Source organism: Conger conger, chromosome 1 (genome assembly GCF_963514075.1).
Source record: "Conger conger chromosome 1, fConCon1.1, whole genome shotgun sequence".
NCBI lineage: Eukaryota > Metazoa > Chordata > Actinopteri > Anguilliformes > Congridae > Conger > Conger conger.
In genome coordinates, this window is record NC_083760.1 from 24,897,335 (window position 1) to 24,913,106 (window position 15,772).

General features: G+C 41.7%; 1 protein-coding gene across 1 annotated transcript; it reads left to right on the plus strand.

Moving 5' to 3' along the window:
- Positions 1-104: 104 nt before the first annotated feature.
- Positions 105-15,535, plus strand: tpp1 (tripeptidyl peptidase I). Its single transcript, XM_061235241.1, has 13 exons — positions 105-228; positions 849-920; positions 1,911-2,050; positions 4,199-4,349; positions 5,279-5,400; positions 6,299-6,477; positions 7,397-7,595; positions 9,232-9,420; positions 10,617-10,689; positions 10,872-10,992; positions 11,862-12,020; positions 12,420-12,545; positions 14,221-15,535. Exons 1-13 carry the CDS (start codon positions 218-220, stop codon positions 14,356-14,358), a joined length of 1,680 nt encoding a protein of 559 aa, XP_061091225.1. The 5' UTR covers positions 105-217; the 3' UTR covers positions 14,359-15,535.
- The last annotated feature ends 237 nt before the right edge of the window (positions 15,536-15,772 follow it).

Here is a 15,772-nt window from a genome sequence, read left to right on the forward strand (position 1 = left end):
TGTTTTCAGTTGGTTAGCATGTGCAGTGGAAATATCACAATATTACTACTGAACTATTTCTGTGGGTGCTGCAAGCGTGGTGCGCTGTGGTTATTTCCGCATTGGAATCAGCTGATAGTCACATGATCACCGGGGTACAGCTTCATGTTGGAGTTTAGTGTTGCATACAGATTATGCTTTTCGACTCGCTCGTCAACAGTTAGTCGTCCTTGCTACAATGCAGATACTGTAAGTTGAGTTTTTTCCCAGCACTTGTGCAGGATTTACAAACTTCATAATGATCTAGTCTTGTTTTTACGTTTATTGTAGAGCATGTGTTGCCCATTTCCAACCATGCATGTTATTTTAAGTTGACTTGTAGCTAGATGGCTAGCGAGCACCCTCGCTATTTGGCCAACGAGCTTGTAACCTGCTAGCACGGCTTACTAGCGAGACGAATGTAAAATAAAATTGGTCGTATTTCTTTCTTTTTTTTTTTGCTATTTATTCACACAATTTCACCTGTCCAGTGGATATGGTAAAATAACCAAGATGTGCGTGATTCAATATAATTGCGCTGTATGACCTTGTCTGTATCCTAAATGGCTTCGGAATAAGCAGCGAATTTGTACTTAAATGCTTTATACAAAGACGTCTTATTTGGCTGGTCGCATGGGCATTGTGCGCTTAACTCGCGATAAAATGAAACAAAAAAAATTCTGACTTAAAGCATCTAACCGATCACCTTCCGCTGTGTTCATGTATTCGCTCTGTGTGGACACGAAATATAGCCTTTCGAACACGTCGTATATCATTACTTGGCAAAACCTCTAGTTTATGACTGTATATGTTTATTTATCCTATCTCAGGGTTCCAGTTTTTGCTGTGCTTTGCAGCTGTCCCGTTTGGAGTAAGCACTTGGAGCCTGACCAGGACACTTCGTAAGAACAACTGAATGTCCTAAATGCTCCTGCCTTTGTCTCGATGCTCCAGTTTGGTTCAGTCTATATACTTACTACCTACTTCCTCATGAGCGTTCTGGGCGATTGCTTTGTCAAGAATGCCATATTCGGTTTAATTTGTGCTACTTGCATTGACACACATTGCATCAAGACGGCAAGCAAATATGATTATAGCGTGAAAATCCGTTTTTCGTGCTGCTGCTGCTGGTGGTAGTAGTAGTCGTTGTAATAATAATAATAGTAATAATGATAATCGAGAGTGACTTAAGCCAAATATAGAATCTGTATTCTTGAATTCTTATAAAAAATATTGCTTTTTCAAGGACTACTAGTTATATTGTAAATTGTTGTAGCCCATCCACTTCAAAGTTCGATGTGCTCTCTATAGTTGAAACAATGTTTTAATGAGAACCCCCCCCTTTTAAATTTTTTGGTTATGAACCATTTATACTTTATATGGTTAAAGGTTTTAAAGCTGCATAATGAGTGAACTGCACCTTTATTTAGGCTTTCAACGTTGGATACATTTTAGAGTTCTAAACTACCCCCAATCCAAAAGTGTTCTTGACTGTGAGGTTCTGCTGGAGTTGATGTTATTTCCTGGTTAGAAAGGTGATTATTTATCAACCTCAAGGGAGAAGAAGCAATAAAATGCCTTCAGACATGCTTGATCTACGATAAGGATGTCCCTGTGCAATTCCATCCTACAGCAAGGAATCAAGGGATTTGTTGTTGACAATATTTTTTTGTCAAATCTACCTGAGACCTATTTGTTTTTTCACATTGTGTAATTGAGTAGACATGCCATTTATGCATACAGTTTGTAGCATTATGAGGTAACGGCTGAAGCAGAGGGGAGTCTTTTATAGATTCTGGTCTTATGACCTCAGAAGAGAATGTGTTTCCTATTGCGGCGCATTTACGTAGCAAGTAATGACCGATAGTGTTCAACCGTCCCCTTGTATGAAGGGTACCTGAGGAGTGGAGCCATGCTGGCCGGCTTGCACCCTCAGACCGGGTGGAGCTGACTTTCGCCCTGAGGCAGCAGAATGTGGACCGGCTGAGAGAGCTTCTGAAGCTGGTGTCAGACCCAGACTCGCCACAATACGGTAACTTTCAGAAGCTGTGCGCAACCCCCCTACCTTCAACCCCCCCCCCCCCCCCCCCCCCCCATATCAGTTTGTGGTTTCACACTTCTGCAAAGCCGTATTGTACTGTTCAGACTGTGGACTTATGCTTTAAATTGTCAGCATACGTTTCCCCACCTTTTTCTGGGAAAATGGCCAAAGTAAGGAAATGCACCATTGAGCCAGTGTTAATGGTTCAAGAAAGCCAACAGTGGCTGTCAAAATAATGTGGTGTTTATTTTAGTTTTGTACCTGCGGTAATTGTGTGCCTGAAAGTTAGATGGTCTTTCATAAGCCTTCCACTTCAAACATTTCCTGTAATACTTGCAATGTTTTGGCTAAATGGAAAGCACCCTTGGGTTTTTAAAGACCTGGCATCCTGCTAATCAGGAAAAAGTCACATTTCAGTCAGAAAACCAGTGAAGATCTGCTCTCTTGGGAATGACACCATATTTTATTATTGTTTTTGTTTGCTTTAAAGATGCAATAATTTATCAGACACTTGCTGAATAGCTGCCAAATGATGAAAATTACTTAATCTAAATTTCTATAATTCTTGTTGCCATTATTAAATGTAATTAGTGTTTTGGCCGCATATCTAAATGAAACTGTCTGAAATGTATTATTTTAGTACATTTCTATTAATTAATCCTGCATGATAAGAGTAATAAACAATGTAATGGAATCGCTGTAGACTTGTCTCACCCCAGCTGGTCCAGCTGTATTGGGCCAGATTATGTGCTTCTTCAACTGCTGGATCTAAACCAGTGAATTTGGCAGTTGCCAGTTGTTGAGATCATGATGGCCGACCAGAGGGGTGGGGGTGGGAGGCAGTTGGTGAGATTGTTTACCATAACCTATTGCTACAAACTGCTGGGTTTATAATAAAATCTGAAACTGGGATTGAGAAATACAGTATCAATTGGAATTAATTAGGTTTTCTTTAATAAGCACTATGAATATTTTAATTAACTTTACTAGTGCTATTAGTGCTCAGGTTTCACAAGGTCCCATGTGTGGATCGGGACTGGATGAATGAATAATGCTTGAGTGCTGCAGCTAGAGTTGAATTATTCTCTGCATCCAGAGAACTGCTAGCAGTGAAATAAACACTTGCAATGATAGCATTGCATTCTTGGTTCTTCTTTTTCTAGTTCCGTAAAACGTCAGCACCTTGTGACTGTTCTTTCTCTTGGCTAATCAGATTATTTTTCACTAAATAATCTGAGATTTGTTGGCCAATGGGCAGGTCTCATTTATCTTTGTTTTTTGTGAACTCTGGCAGCCGAGAAGCACATGACCAGATTGTAGCACTCGTTGCTTTGTCATGCCTATGTATTTTTAACTTCTCGAGCAGAATGTAGTTTGTCTGGTCATCTGGTGTTCTGTCACCCTTGCATATAACTGTTGAACATTATGGTGTATTAATTCTGTGTCAGTTGTAACCTGAGCTGTGCTTTCAGTTACCAGCCACCGACACTAGTATTGACAAAATGTGTTGCTCCAACTCTATTTCGGTCCCTCTGGCATGCACAGAATCAGGAAGGGAGTGTATCAAACCTGACTACATTCGTAGGCTGTGACAATGGCATCATTTCAATGATCAGTGCATTAGCATCAGCACAGTTTTGTTGAGGAGCTTTTGTTGTCTGATGTCAGCATTCTGAGCCAAGTCTGCATGTCTATCAGACCTTTTGATTTAGAAATGTGTGTGTGGGGAAACTGGCTACTGTTTGTTAGGTCAGTTTTATGAGCAATGGAATCGCTGGAATAACTTCTGGGAGCCAAGCATCTTCAAGTAATGTAGGCCAGAGCATGCTATTCCAACGCCGAAACACCCAAAAGAACAGAAAATGTAGGTACAAACATTCTGAAATGTATATCAGTGTTTAGAATCTGTTCATGACTGTCTGGTTTTTGGGCATTGTATTGTCAATAGTAGTCCTACTGCTTTGCCCTTGTATGATTGATGTAGGTAGGGCAGGCAATCGAGTTAGCTAGCTAAACGGCTAGGTTATTGCTAATATTGCTCCTGGCTAATTTCTTAGGTTAGACTTCTTTCAGATGGCAAAAAAAATGGGTTCTGTGGGTTGTGTCTCAACTTTGACCCCTGTTGTCTGTATTCTCTAGGGAAGTTCCTGTCTCTGGAAGAAGTGGCATCTCTGGTGCGCCCATCCCAGTTGACCCAGAAAGTGGTGCAGAATTGGTTACAGAGTCATGGCGTGAAGGACTGCCAGTCAGTGGCCACAGAGGACTTCCTGCAGTGTGAAATGACAGCCCAGTAAGAGCCACAGTATTTTTAAACTGATTGCAAATGCATATTCAAACGCCACATTTCATGATATAGCTGCAAGCTGTTCAGCATAGAGTGATTGTCAGGTCATCAAGAGGCATCACATAGGTAAATGTCAGGGCGACATTGGCTCAGGTGGTAAGAGCTGTCATCTGTGTGTCAAAGTGTCCCTGAGCAAGACGCCTAACCTTCCAATGCTCATGATGAGCTGGTTGGTGCCTTGCATGACAGCCAATCGCCGTTGGTGTGTCTGTGTGTGTATGAATGGGTGAATGAGAAGCATCAATTGTACAGCGCTTTGGATGCCAACCAGTTACAATTTACCAAACTGCTTTTCCAACTTTACTGAATTTAAACCACACCATTAAAGGTCCACTACCATCAATTGCATCATTATGTATGCATACTATTTGACTTGGTATGCTGCCATCTGTCAGTCAAATTAACATTATACCAGTAAATTATAGCTTAGAATTCCAAGGCATTGGACAATGCTTAATACAAATAAGTATTAAACAATCTAATGGCCCTGTAAGTGCCCACAGGTCTCCAGTCCCCCATCTTAACCACTACTCCACAACCCAGCCAATTAGACAAGCAGATACTCAAGGTGTCCTGGTTACTGTGTGTGCTTGCCCAAGGTACATTCCTTGCCTCAGTGAAGCCTTGAAGGCAGCAGTTCTTGGATCTAGAAAACTAATCGCGACAGGTTTGGCAAACTAGCTAGTTCAGTAACAGATATACAGATTTGATAAAAGTACATTAAAGAAAAGCTGCCTGCCAAGACATATGTGTGCATAATCTGCGGTTAGCTGTGCTGAACCTGCTGCCTTCCAGGCGTTATTGAAGGAAGGGAACAAAGTGTGTTGGGCCGTCTGCTCACAAGACAGTGGGGAACGCTGTGCTCTCGTTCTCAGCATGGCGGAGACACTTCTCCCTGGCAGCGAGTTTCACCGATATTTGAACGGTCAGCGCTCCCTGGTGAGATCACCATCCCGGTATTCTGTTGACGAGGAGGTGTCCAAGCACCTGGACTTTGGTAAGCATTTACTCAAGTGACCAGAAACAAGCTTGGGGAGCATGGGTAAATAGTTTCGGGCCCACCCGCGATCGCTGGGCTGTTTGCGTGCGGGTTTGCACTTTGTGTATCAGTTACTGACATTTAATATGGCTGTCACTCAAAGTGATTTCCTTTCCCAGCCTGTTTCCATGGCAACATTATTAGGCCTTGTCAGCTCTGCACCACGGTAGGTTGGACGTGCTTTTCCTTTATGAAGTGCATCTTCAAATGCACTTATTGTTTTGTGCATTGATTAGAAGAAATTCAAAAGACATTTTCCATTTGTCATCATGGAATTCTTATTTTGAGTTATTGAATTTTATATTCCCCAGTGTTGGCAGAAGTGTTTCTTTTTCAAGTCCGTTCATCCTCATGTTATTTGTCATGCATGTCCATTGTTACTGTAATTACGTAAGTCATAAATGACATGTCTCGACATTAGAATCAGCATTTGAGTCAAACATAGACCGTTGAAGCTGAATGGACGTGTGACAAAGTGCCGTAACTGCATGTTAACGGAGAGACAATATTGAAGTTTACACCAATACATGTTTGTGTTCTACATAAAACCAAGTCGTTTCATCATGTACTAGACGACAGTGGCTCTAGGGTGATATTTAAATAGCCGTCATTTATCTAGCAGAATGAGCTTGCCCTGCATTAACAAGATCGCATCAATCACAAATTGTATTTGTGAGACCCATTAGCCTAGATAGACCTTGCTGTAACCATTTGTAATCCTCATATTTTTTAAACTGCCTACACGCTAGAACCTGAGGATCTCTGTCACATCTGGTGAACATATATTTAATCTGTACAACTCTTTAATGGCGTTTTATTTTAATTTTATATAATGTCCTTTCCTGCCTCCTTTTAGTGGGAGGCATGCACCGCTTTCCACCTTCGATGCAGGCTGTCAGTCGAGCTTGGGCCAATGGGAAGCAGCGGGAGGCAGGGTTCCACCTAGGAGTCACGCCCAAAGTGCTCCGGACTCGTTACAACCTGACAGCGACAGACGTGGGCTCCGCGGAAAATAACAGCCAGGCAGTGGCACAGGTACAGAGGAACACCGTTTTACTCGTGCTGAGGATGGTACTTTACATCAAACTGAGCACCACCATTTTATATTGCAATGATGAAAATGGAACTGAAAAAAACCTGCAGAAAATGTTTCCTCATTGAGTGTCACCATTTAGTGACTGTATGGGATCTTGTGTCTGTCATAACACATGGAAGCAGTTTGCCTGTGGCTTCAGAGTGCACAGAAACATAGCCAAGCCCCTCGGAGCTAAAAGACAGGGGAGGATATGTTCAGATAATGTTTGCGCATTGTTTGGCTACTTGATTGTGGTACGGCATCCGGAGAGTCTAGAGCGGGGGTGTCCAATCTTCTCCGAAAAGTTAATCAGTTGAATCCGGTGTCATAGCTCTGGACTAAAACAAAAACCTGCCCCCACACCGGCCCTTTTTTCTGATAAAGTTTGACACCCCCATTCGAGAAGAACTGAATGATTTCAATGCCTCTTTACTGGCAAAGTTGGTGGATGTACAGTTGTGTTCAAAATAATAGCAGTGTGTTTAAAAACGTGAGTAAAGCTCAAAATCTTTATAATAGTTTTTATTTTGATGCATTGGGAACACTGCACATTATATCGTAAATCACACCTGTTTTTTCACTGAATGAATGACCTCACTAATTGAACTCCACACTGCTATTATTTTGAACACGCCTCTTTCAATTAATTATTCAATTACACAGACTCAGGAGCATGTGTATCATGAATGTTGGGTCTGTTGGTTTTCTATGACTCTACTACACCTACTGGTAAATTATTTGCCATGTAGTAATATATTTTCTACCAAAAACAGTGATTGATCTGGTAAGTTCTACCAAAAAGTCATGTTGGACTGCTATTTTGAGATGCGTTTTATGTGCACACTTGCGTTCAGAGCTTTTGTCATGCTCTTCGTGCAGTTCCTGGAGCAGTTCTACCACCCCGCAGACCTGTCGGAGTTCATGTCCCTCTTCGGCGGGGGGTTCAAGCACATGTCCAAGGTGGACCGGGTGGTGGGCACCCAGGGAGGGGGTAAGGCAGGCCTGGAGGCCAGCCTGGATGTAGAGTACATCATGAGCACTGGGGCAAACATCTCAACCTGGGTCTTCACCAATCCAGGTAAGAACTGGGTTACAGTATTTGGGTCAGCCAGTCTGAATATAGAGTGTATCATGAGCACCAGGGCCAACATCTCAATCTGGGTCTTCACCAATCCAGAACTGGATTGCAGTATGTGGGCCAGGATCCTTAGCTGTGTGTTTATTTTTAGTACTGAGATTATACCCCAGCTGAAGGATTTTTAAACCGCTTTAATTTTTTGTGCTTGTCGCATCACTGCACAGACATTGATTTTCAATAAATGGTATAAGTGTAATTAGAATAGTAATTCACTGTTCCTATTGACAGGAAAAGCCTGTTGTTTGACTCTGTGTTTGTGTTCAATATTTTTATCAATTTTAAATGAACTACATGAGCAATATTTGAAATAAATCTCATGCAAAGTATAGCTTGTCGTGCATATTTTGGAATCCGGTTTGAGGAAGATCAGAATGTGGTTAGTGTTGAGCATTTAGTCGCATGAAGAGCAGAAAAGTTATAAAATGGTCAAAATGTCAAAACTGGAGCAACATGGTGTTGCTTCAGTCAATTGTAGTTAAGTTGCTTTAATATTAATACAGGCATTGTATGGTGTGCGATTGTTTATAGTAGTAGTTGTATATAATATAACTGCTTATATTTTTATGAAATGTGACACAATGTTTTTGATCAACACAATTTGTTTGGCTGGGAAATTGTACTCGCTCACGTTCAGTGTCATGGGTTTTCAGGCTCTTGAAACGATTGCTTGAATTTGAGCTTCAACCAAACTATTTCTTGAACTTGTAACAAGTTTTAAGTTCTAGCTGAATGACTGTCTTACATTTCTTGCTGATAAGCGGAACCTTTTGGGCCTGTTGTGCATCTTATTTATCCAACTGGAAAAGAACAGGGGTAGACATGCTGATGATGGCTTAGCAAGCCGAAACATTGTGTTAGGCCCGCTCATGCAGAGCAGTTTCGCAGACTTATTTGAGCATTGCATTTTGTTTCTTTTTAGTGCAAACCTGTCAGCTTGTCTTGCGTTATCTGGTGCGCCGCACTGAAATCTGCCTCCTTTTGATCCGCTTTCATCTGCTCTGGTTGTCAGCCAGGCTGTGTAATTAAAGCTGAAAGTTAAGTAATCAAAGTTTTGACTGAAACCTAAACCCAACAGATGTTACGGGTAATATGAAGACGGCACAAGCGAAACTTGTCCGTGACTGAAATACTCATCCCTCCACTCTTATTTCTGCAGTGCAGCCTTTACGTGTGCAAACTGTAAATAAAATTGCATATCCTCAAGGCTGGTCAAGACATTAACGGACGCCTCCGGAATAATTATTCATTTGGCTGGCTGCCCAAATCTTGTTAAAAGCATGACTTCCATTAAGGGCAGGGGAGTCATCTTACCCAGGTTTTCAGAAGGTTTTTGAGGCTATCTTCCGATGAAGTTAACTTTTTATTAGTTGGGGGGGGGGGTGGTTTGTGTGAGGTTCACCACTGCCGAATTAAAATGGCGTCCCCCGCATAACCTATACATTGACAGGAAACGAGCGTACCGTCTAGCCGGCTGGCTTTCGGGTCATCTGCGCCACGTGTCTAAAAGGACTGCTGACGCGGTTGGGGGGCGGCCGGTCGGTGTGTTTGAAAAGGCTTGTGTCGGCTGCTTTTCCAGGTCGCCACGAGACACAGGAGCCCTTCCTGCAGTGGATGCAGTTGCTTAGCAACATGTCGGCCGTGCCCTGGGTCCACACCATCAGTTACGGGGACGACGAGGACAGCCTGGCGGCCGCTTACATGACACGCATCGACAAAGAGTTCATGAAGGCTGGGGTGCGGGGCATCTCCATGCTGTTCGCCTCCGGTGAGCCTGCTCCACGCTTTCTTCTTTCCGGAAGATTCTGCTTGACCGTGATTTGACCCAGGTGGACGTACAGCAGTTATGAGGTTGTTTACAAATGTACCCTTTGCTGGTGTGGAGAAATGTAGAGCCAAATGTAAGGCTTCAGGCGGTATGAGTGATATGCACCTTAGCTGCTGGTGTCGCGATTGATTTATTGAGCTAAACTGTTTGTTTTTACATGGCTGCTGTATCGCTGGTGCAGCCGGGCAACAGCACAACGTCATTACAGGACACTGCATCTGACCAAGGCGGAATTGAATTTCTTTATTAATCACTGTTTTTTCACATAATCTCTGCTCATATATTCCTTACTTGTCAGTGAGGACATATTTTAGAAGCGTTCACACAAACGCATCAGATGAAAGAAGATTAACAATTAGCTTAAACTAATGGAATTTGGCATGATGGTGGAAGTGTGGAGAGAGATGAGGCCTAAGGAAACTACAATATGTTGGAAGCCCAAGTTATTTATTGTGAAATGCGCTAGGCAGGAGAAATGACTTAAGTCGTTGATCCAGTCCCTTTCAGAGAATCACAGCCAGTAGGTCCTTTAATTGGCAGATCAGGTTTATTAGGGGAGAAGTTTAATGACTTGGTGATCAGGGAGAAGGAGTGAATTGTCAGAGCCATATTTTTGTGAGGAAATGTAGGTGAAGCGATGTGGGTTTATTACAAATTTCACCGTGGGCAAGCATATCTTGATCTTGAGATGCGCACGCTGAAATTGAAAATCAGTACCAGCTTGCAGGCTGGTGCGATTCTAAAATGCGGTATATTACCTCGCCCTCCTTGGGGAGATGTCAGTAAAGAGTGAGCCGCGTGTACTGATCTCGGATATTTATTTTTATTTTTTCTGAGCAAACTTCTAAGCAGACGGTCCGCATTTTCCTCGCTGCAGCTTCAAAAGCTCAAATCCAATAAAGGCATAAAAAATGAATGCGTGGCTTTTGTTGCCATGGTAATGGAGGTGCAGTTACCTTGGAGGCGTTGACTGAGTGCTAGATTCAAATCATTTGTGTCAACTGTTTGGCTTTTAGCCTTGAGTGTTCGGCCAGGAAATGTCCTGTTTGTGGTCCGATGTGTACAAACTGGAATCCTTAAAATGATCAGTGCTTGTGTGCGTGCACGTGCGTGACTCAACTGCTTCCCTCATTCAGGGGATAGTGGAGCTGGCTGTAGACACTTGACCAAAGGAGGCAACGTGTTCAGGCCCAGTTTTCCTGCTTCTAGGTAAGTAATCCTCCACTCAAGTGCTTGGTCTTGCAGTCCCAGTCATTCCAGTGGTGCTTTGCTCTGCATTTTCTGCTGTCGTAATGCCAATAGAACACTGCCATTTTCTTTTATTTTTTCCCCTTGTGACCATTTGTACCCTGAATCTCTTCTGCCAATCTTATGCTCTCTTCCAACCTTAGTCCCTACGTGACCACAGTGGGTGGGACTGCGCTCAGGAACCCTTTCAAGATGACCTACGAGGTTACTGACTACATCAGTGGGGGCGGGTTCAGCAACATATTCGCAATGCCCGACTACCAGGTAAATGTGTCTCACGGAGGGCTTTACCACCAGAAAGTAGTTCTTTAGTTGTACTAATTTGGGGTGTGAACTTTTAAATGGTTAACGAAACTGTGTTGTAAACGTTTACAAAGAAATACTAACCGATCACCGGTTCTTTTTTCTGAAGCTGAAATGGCAAGCTCAGTCAAATGATGTGCTTTCACACCCAGTGACAAAAAGCACAGATTAGTCGGACAGTTGTAAGAAAGATTCTGGCTGCGTAATAACATCCTGTCAGACTGTTTACATTCTAAATCTAGCACTCGACGAGCTAGTCCTAGCAGGCAATCTTTGGCTATTTCAGGGGTTTAAGAATGCAAACACCGCAGGGATTTGAATGCTACAGTATTATAGTTATCATATCATTTTTGTGTGTTTTAAATCTGTAGCTGTGGTTCACTTTATGGCTTATTGTTTGCCGTTTCTTAAGGTTCACAGAGGACTTTATTCATGACATGCAAATTCAAACTATCGGCAAACTGAATACAGCAATATATTATTGGACAAATGTTGCGCGCAACATTATGAAGTAGGCAAGTTCAAAATAACATCTTTAGTTACGTGTAACCACTGTTCATAATTTTATTCAATTGAACAATTTTAACTCTATAGTTAGAATTTTAATTCTAACTTAGCCTACTTAATAGTGTAAACACAATCCAACGTTTTTTTTACGTGTTGTGTTCTGTATATCTGATGTTGGCCAGAGCTAGCTTTCCTACATTTTCCAGGACTGTGTAGTTTAACTATTTCTAAAATCAAGTAGAATTGTTGCTATAAAATAAAAATCCTATCTGTTGGATGTTGAAGTTGATTAGTTGCAATGTGGGAACTTGCTGTGTCAGTAGGTCAGCGCTGTCAATGACTACCTGAAGACCATGAAGGCCCTTCCCCCCAGCACCTACTTCAACACAAGTGGCAGGGCCTACCCAGACATAGCTGCCCTGTCCGACAACTACTGGGTGGTCAGCAACAGAGTGCCTATCCCCTGGGTATCCGGCACCTCTGTGAGTAAAAGCTTGTGTGCGTGTGCGTGTGGATCTGACTGCAGCAGCCTTGTGTTATGGTTTGTATCTGTCAAACTGATTGTGCGGTTGTGTAATCCATCTGTAGTTGAGGTTAAAAAAAACTGAATGTTCTTGTTCTTCCACCGTTTTGCTGAGTTTGCAAATCGGTTTTAAATGGACTGGAAGGTTTTTCCACTTTTACACAAGTCTTGGTGTGCAAGGTAATTCCTGTACTTGCTATCTAGTTTGTGGACAATGCAAAAGTCAAAAGCATGGCAACCATAGGAAATAAGAACAAACTGGGATGGTGTTTATAGTATGTCACTGTCAGTTGTGGTCTGTGTCAATTACACGTGGAAGCATTGCGTCGCTCACTGTATGATCTGGCCTGGTTTCTAGGCCTCCACTCCAGTTGTGGGCGGTGTGCTGTCACTCATAAACGACCAGCGCTTTCTCAAAGGCCTGCCCCCCCTCGGCTTCCTCAACCCTCGTCTGTACAAGCTTCTCGGCCGGGGGCTGAATGACGTAAGTGGCTACAACTCCAGGTCCTCTGTAGTGCAGTGGTTCTCAAACTCGATCATGGGGGGCCACTGTGTATGCTGGCTTTTGTTCAAGAGAGGAATTACAGCAACAAACACCCTCAAACCACTGTTTATGTAACTAAGATGTGATAATCTACCACAAACGATGCAACTGTAACTTACAGTTTGAGACAAATACAGGTTTAGCTATATACGCATGATTGAAAATTATAAACTTTTGTTATCGGTAGCAACAAGCAAATTAGCTATTAGTTAGCCTGTCGAATTTACAAATATCCATTGCTACCGATAGCGAATTGGTATTGTTTAAATGTATAGTCTTTGCTTGGATAATAACCAATAGTATAGGCCTACAGAGTTTCTGTGATCGCTTATCTGGAGTGCAATTTGGGCAGCTACACGCGAACAATCAGAATAAGCCCCCATTGTCTGTGGCAATGAATTATTGTACAGCTGTAAACTATAAACACAGAGGCAGAGGTTGAGTCAACATGTCAGTGAGCCTTTTTCAATGATAGGAAGGGATTTACAATGGTCTTGTAACAATGATTTAACACAAAAATCTTACCTATTGTACCTTTAACCTTAACACAATGCAGGTTTGACTCGTTATCATTGGATTTATCTCTGAATTCTTCATTACCGACCAAATTGTTAGTTCTCATGGCCAAAATAACACAATAAGCACAATGTAAACATGGGTTGTTTATTCTTCATGGCATGAGGGCATGCAAAGCCATTTTAAAAACGTGGCAAGAGGGCAAATAATCCCTTGAAGCATCTAATTAAGAAAAATTCACAGCTTGTTAAAGTCATGGGATTGCAACTGTGGTTGGAGCAAAAACCTGCATACACAGGGGTCCCCAGGACCGAGTTTGAGAACCACTACTTTAGTGTACCACGCCTCTCGTGTGCAGTTTCAGTGCATGCTTTACTTGTTTAAGGGGTAAAATTCATGGACTGCTTTACCATAGAATGCTCATGCAACTCCAGTAAATACAGTTTTATGTCAACTCCTCAGCCAAGTGTTACCAGACCTTAAAACCTGTACCCGCTAAGTTTTTATAGCATTAAAAAACATTAATCATGTGTTATGGTTTGATGTTAGATCTTCACACGTGCACAGAAGAGTTCCTACATCCCACCGTGCTAATTTTAAAAGAAACATTCCATATTATTGCCGTATGAATGCGACTGAACTAAGTTCCACATAAACTTTAGTGATTATAGTGGAAATGGGGTGCTGATGTCCAATGTATTGTTGGAAAAGATTGGTAAACGTTGTTTATAGATTCACCACTAGGTTGTGCCAACGTTCTGGATAAGAGCACAGTGCTTTAGCTTGGCCATTAACGTTCCCGTTTGACTATTCTTGCTTTGTAACTGTTCAGTGGGTGAAGCGGTGATCCTTATTGTAACTCTTAAGTTCAGATGGAAAATCCAAGTTCAGAAAGTAAGTTCAGTACTTTGTTCCAATCACCTGAATTTGGTAATTAGCACGGTTTTTCAGCCAGGAGGTTGAACTAATTGGTAAAATAAGCTAGCTGAATTCACGGTGGAAGAAAATGGCGAAACCTTTACTTTCTGACCCCTGGACTTTCCAACGAAGGAATGGTTTAAGTGGTGTCACAAGCAAATGCTTCCCTCTTTGTGTCCAGATAACTGAAGGATGCCACCTGGGGTGCCTGGATGAGCAGGTGGAGGGGAAGGGTTTCTGTGCAGCACCATCATGGGACCCGGTCACTGGCTGGGGAACTCCCAATTACCCCACACTGCTGGCCGCTCTCCTGGATTAGTGACTCCCTGAGAGAGAACCACGGCTTCACCTTTTCACCTTGCCCTGCACATGGGCACATCATGGCTCCTTCCATCTTTCTGCAATACCAAATCATATCACTTCTCACCGCCCCATGCAACTCACTCTGGTTTAATCCTTTCGCATGAGATCATTTTTAGTGTCTTACCACAATCCTTCATTTTAAGGTAGACTATAAATGTGAACAATTACTTGGACGGCCCATATCATTATATTGAGAATTAACCCTTTTAAATAAGCCAGTGAGAAAAATATAAATGTGTGCCTGTTAGTTAGTCAGTCAGGATGGAGTCCTCAAGTGGCTCCACTGTAAAGCTGTTGCTGCCATTGGGTAATCTGCATGCAGGAATTGAGATAATATATTTTTTAAAATCTATTTTAATAGCTTTATTGATTGGTAGAAAGTTGCATACTTAAATTGGCAAGAATGCCACGAAATATGGTTTTAAAATTTTAAACGTGTCATTTTTTATTCTATAATACCATCTGTCAATTCAAAGTAAGGAAATTCAGTGATAGTCATAGTGGCATTAAGTTTGAAGGGCTTTGCTTCAGTGCCACTTCCCTGTAGAATATCCATTATCTCCTTGTAGTTCTTGAGAGACAATTGTTACGCTAACCAGCACCTCTTACTTGAAAAAACTGATTTTAAGAAACAATGTGCTTTACTTTTCTCTTTTAAAGTGTTTTTGCACTGCATTCTTATAAATTGATCTATGAGATGATTTAGAGTAGATGGAGTGAGTGTGTTGAGATGGAACGTGTAATGAAGACTCAGGCAGTATAAGTTCAATCAGGAGGGCTATAGAGACCTATTTCAGTGCCAGCAATGCATTTTCTAAATCATTTTCTAACTGAAAACATACCGTTAAATATTTTTTGTAACAGCATTTTGCTGAATCACTGCAATACACATTTCTTTGGGTCAGTATATTCTTGCTTTGAATACTGATAAAGGTAGAAATTGGTAATATTCAATTAGCTTTGTATGGTAAAAAGTACTTGCCTGAAATGTTTTGTTGTGTAATGTGTGTTAAATGGATTGCGAATATCTTTTTTTTTTTGCAGATGTGTACAGGTGGAAGTATGTACACTGGTTTTATGTCTACAATGCTGCATTGATTTTAAAGAAAATTAAATTTTTTAAGAAGGTTGTGCATCTGTGTACCTGGCATCTCGTCCTGACTGCACCTACGGTGATGAGAGGAGAAAGTGTCCATAGACACAGTTCTTAAAAGTTTAGAGGTACTGTATGTGTGAAAGATCTGTGTATGCATGTTACATTTTTATGTTGTAGGCGTAATTATCCAGTAACCATGTTTATATTAGTATAGTTGTATATGCGACTGAAAATGTTTATTCTTTATATGCTATATACACACCAGTTACCTGGT

What these genes read in the sequence shown, in the direction of transcription:
- tpp1 (XM_061235241.1), top strand. An exon ending in CTGGGTCTTCACCAATCCAG is followed by an intron (nt 7,596 to 9,231) that starts GTAAGAACTGGG and finishes CTGCTTTTCCAG; the next exon opens with GTCGCCACGAGACACAGGAG. An exon ending in TCGGCCGGGGGCTGAATGAC is followed by an intron (nt 12,546 to 14,220) that starts GTAAGTGGCTAC and finishes CTTTGTGTCCAG; the next exon opens with ATAACTGAAGGATGCCACCT.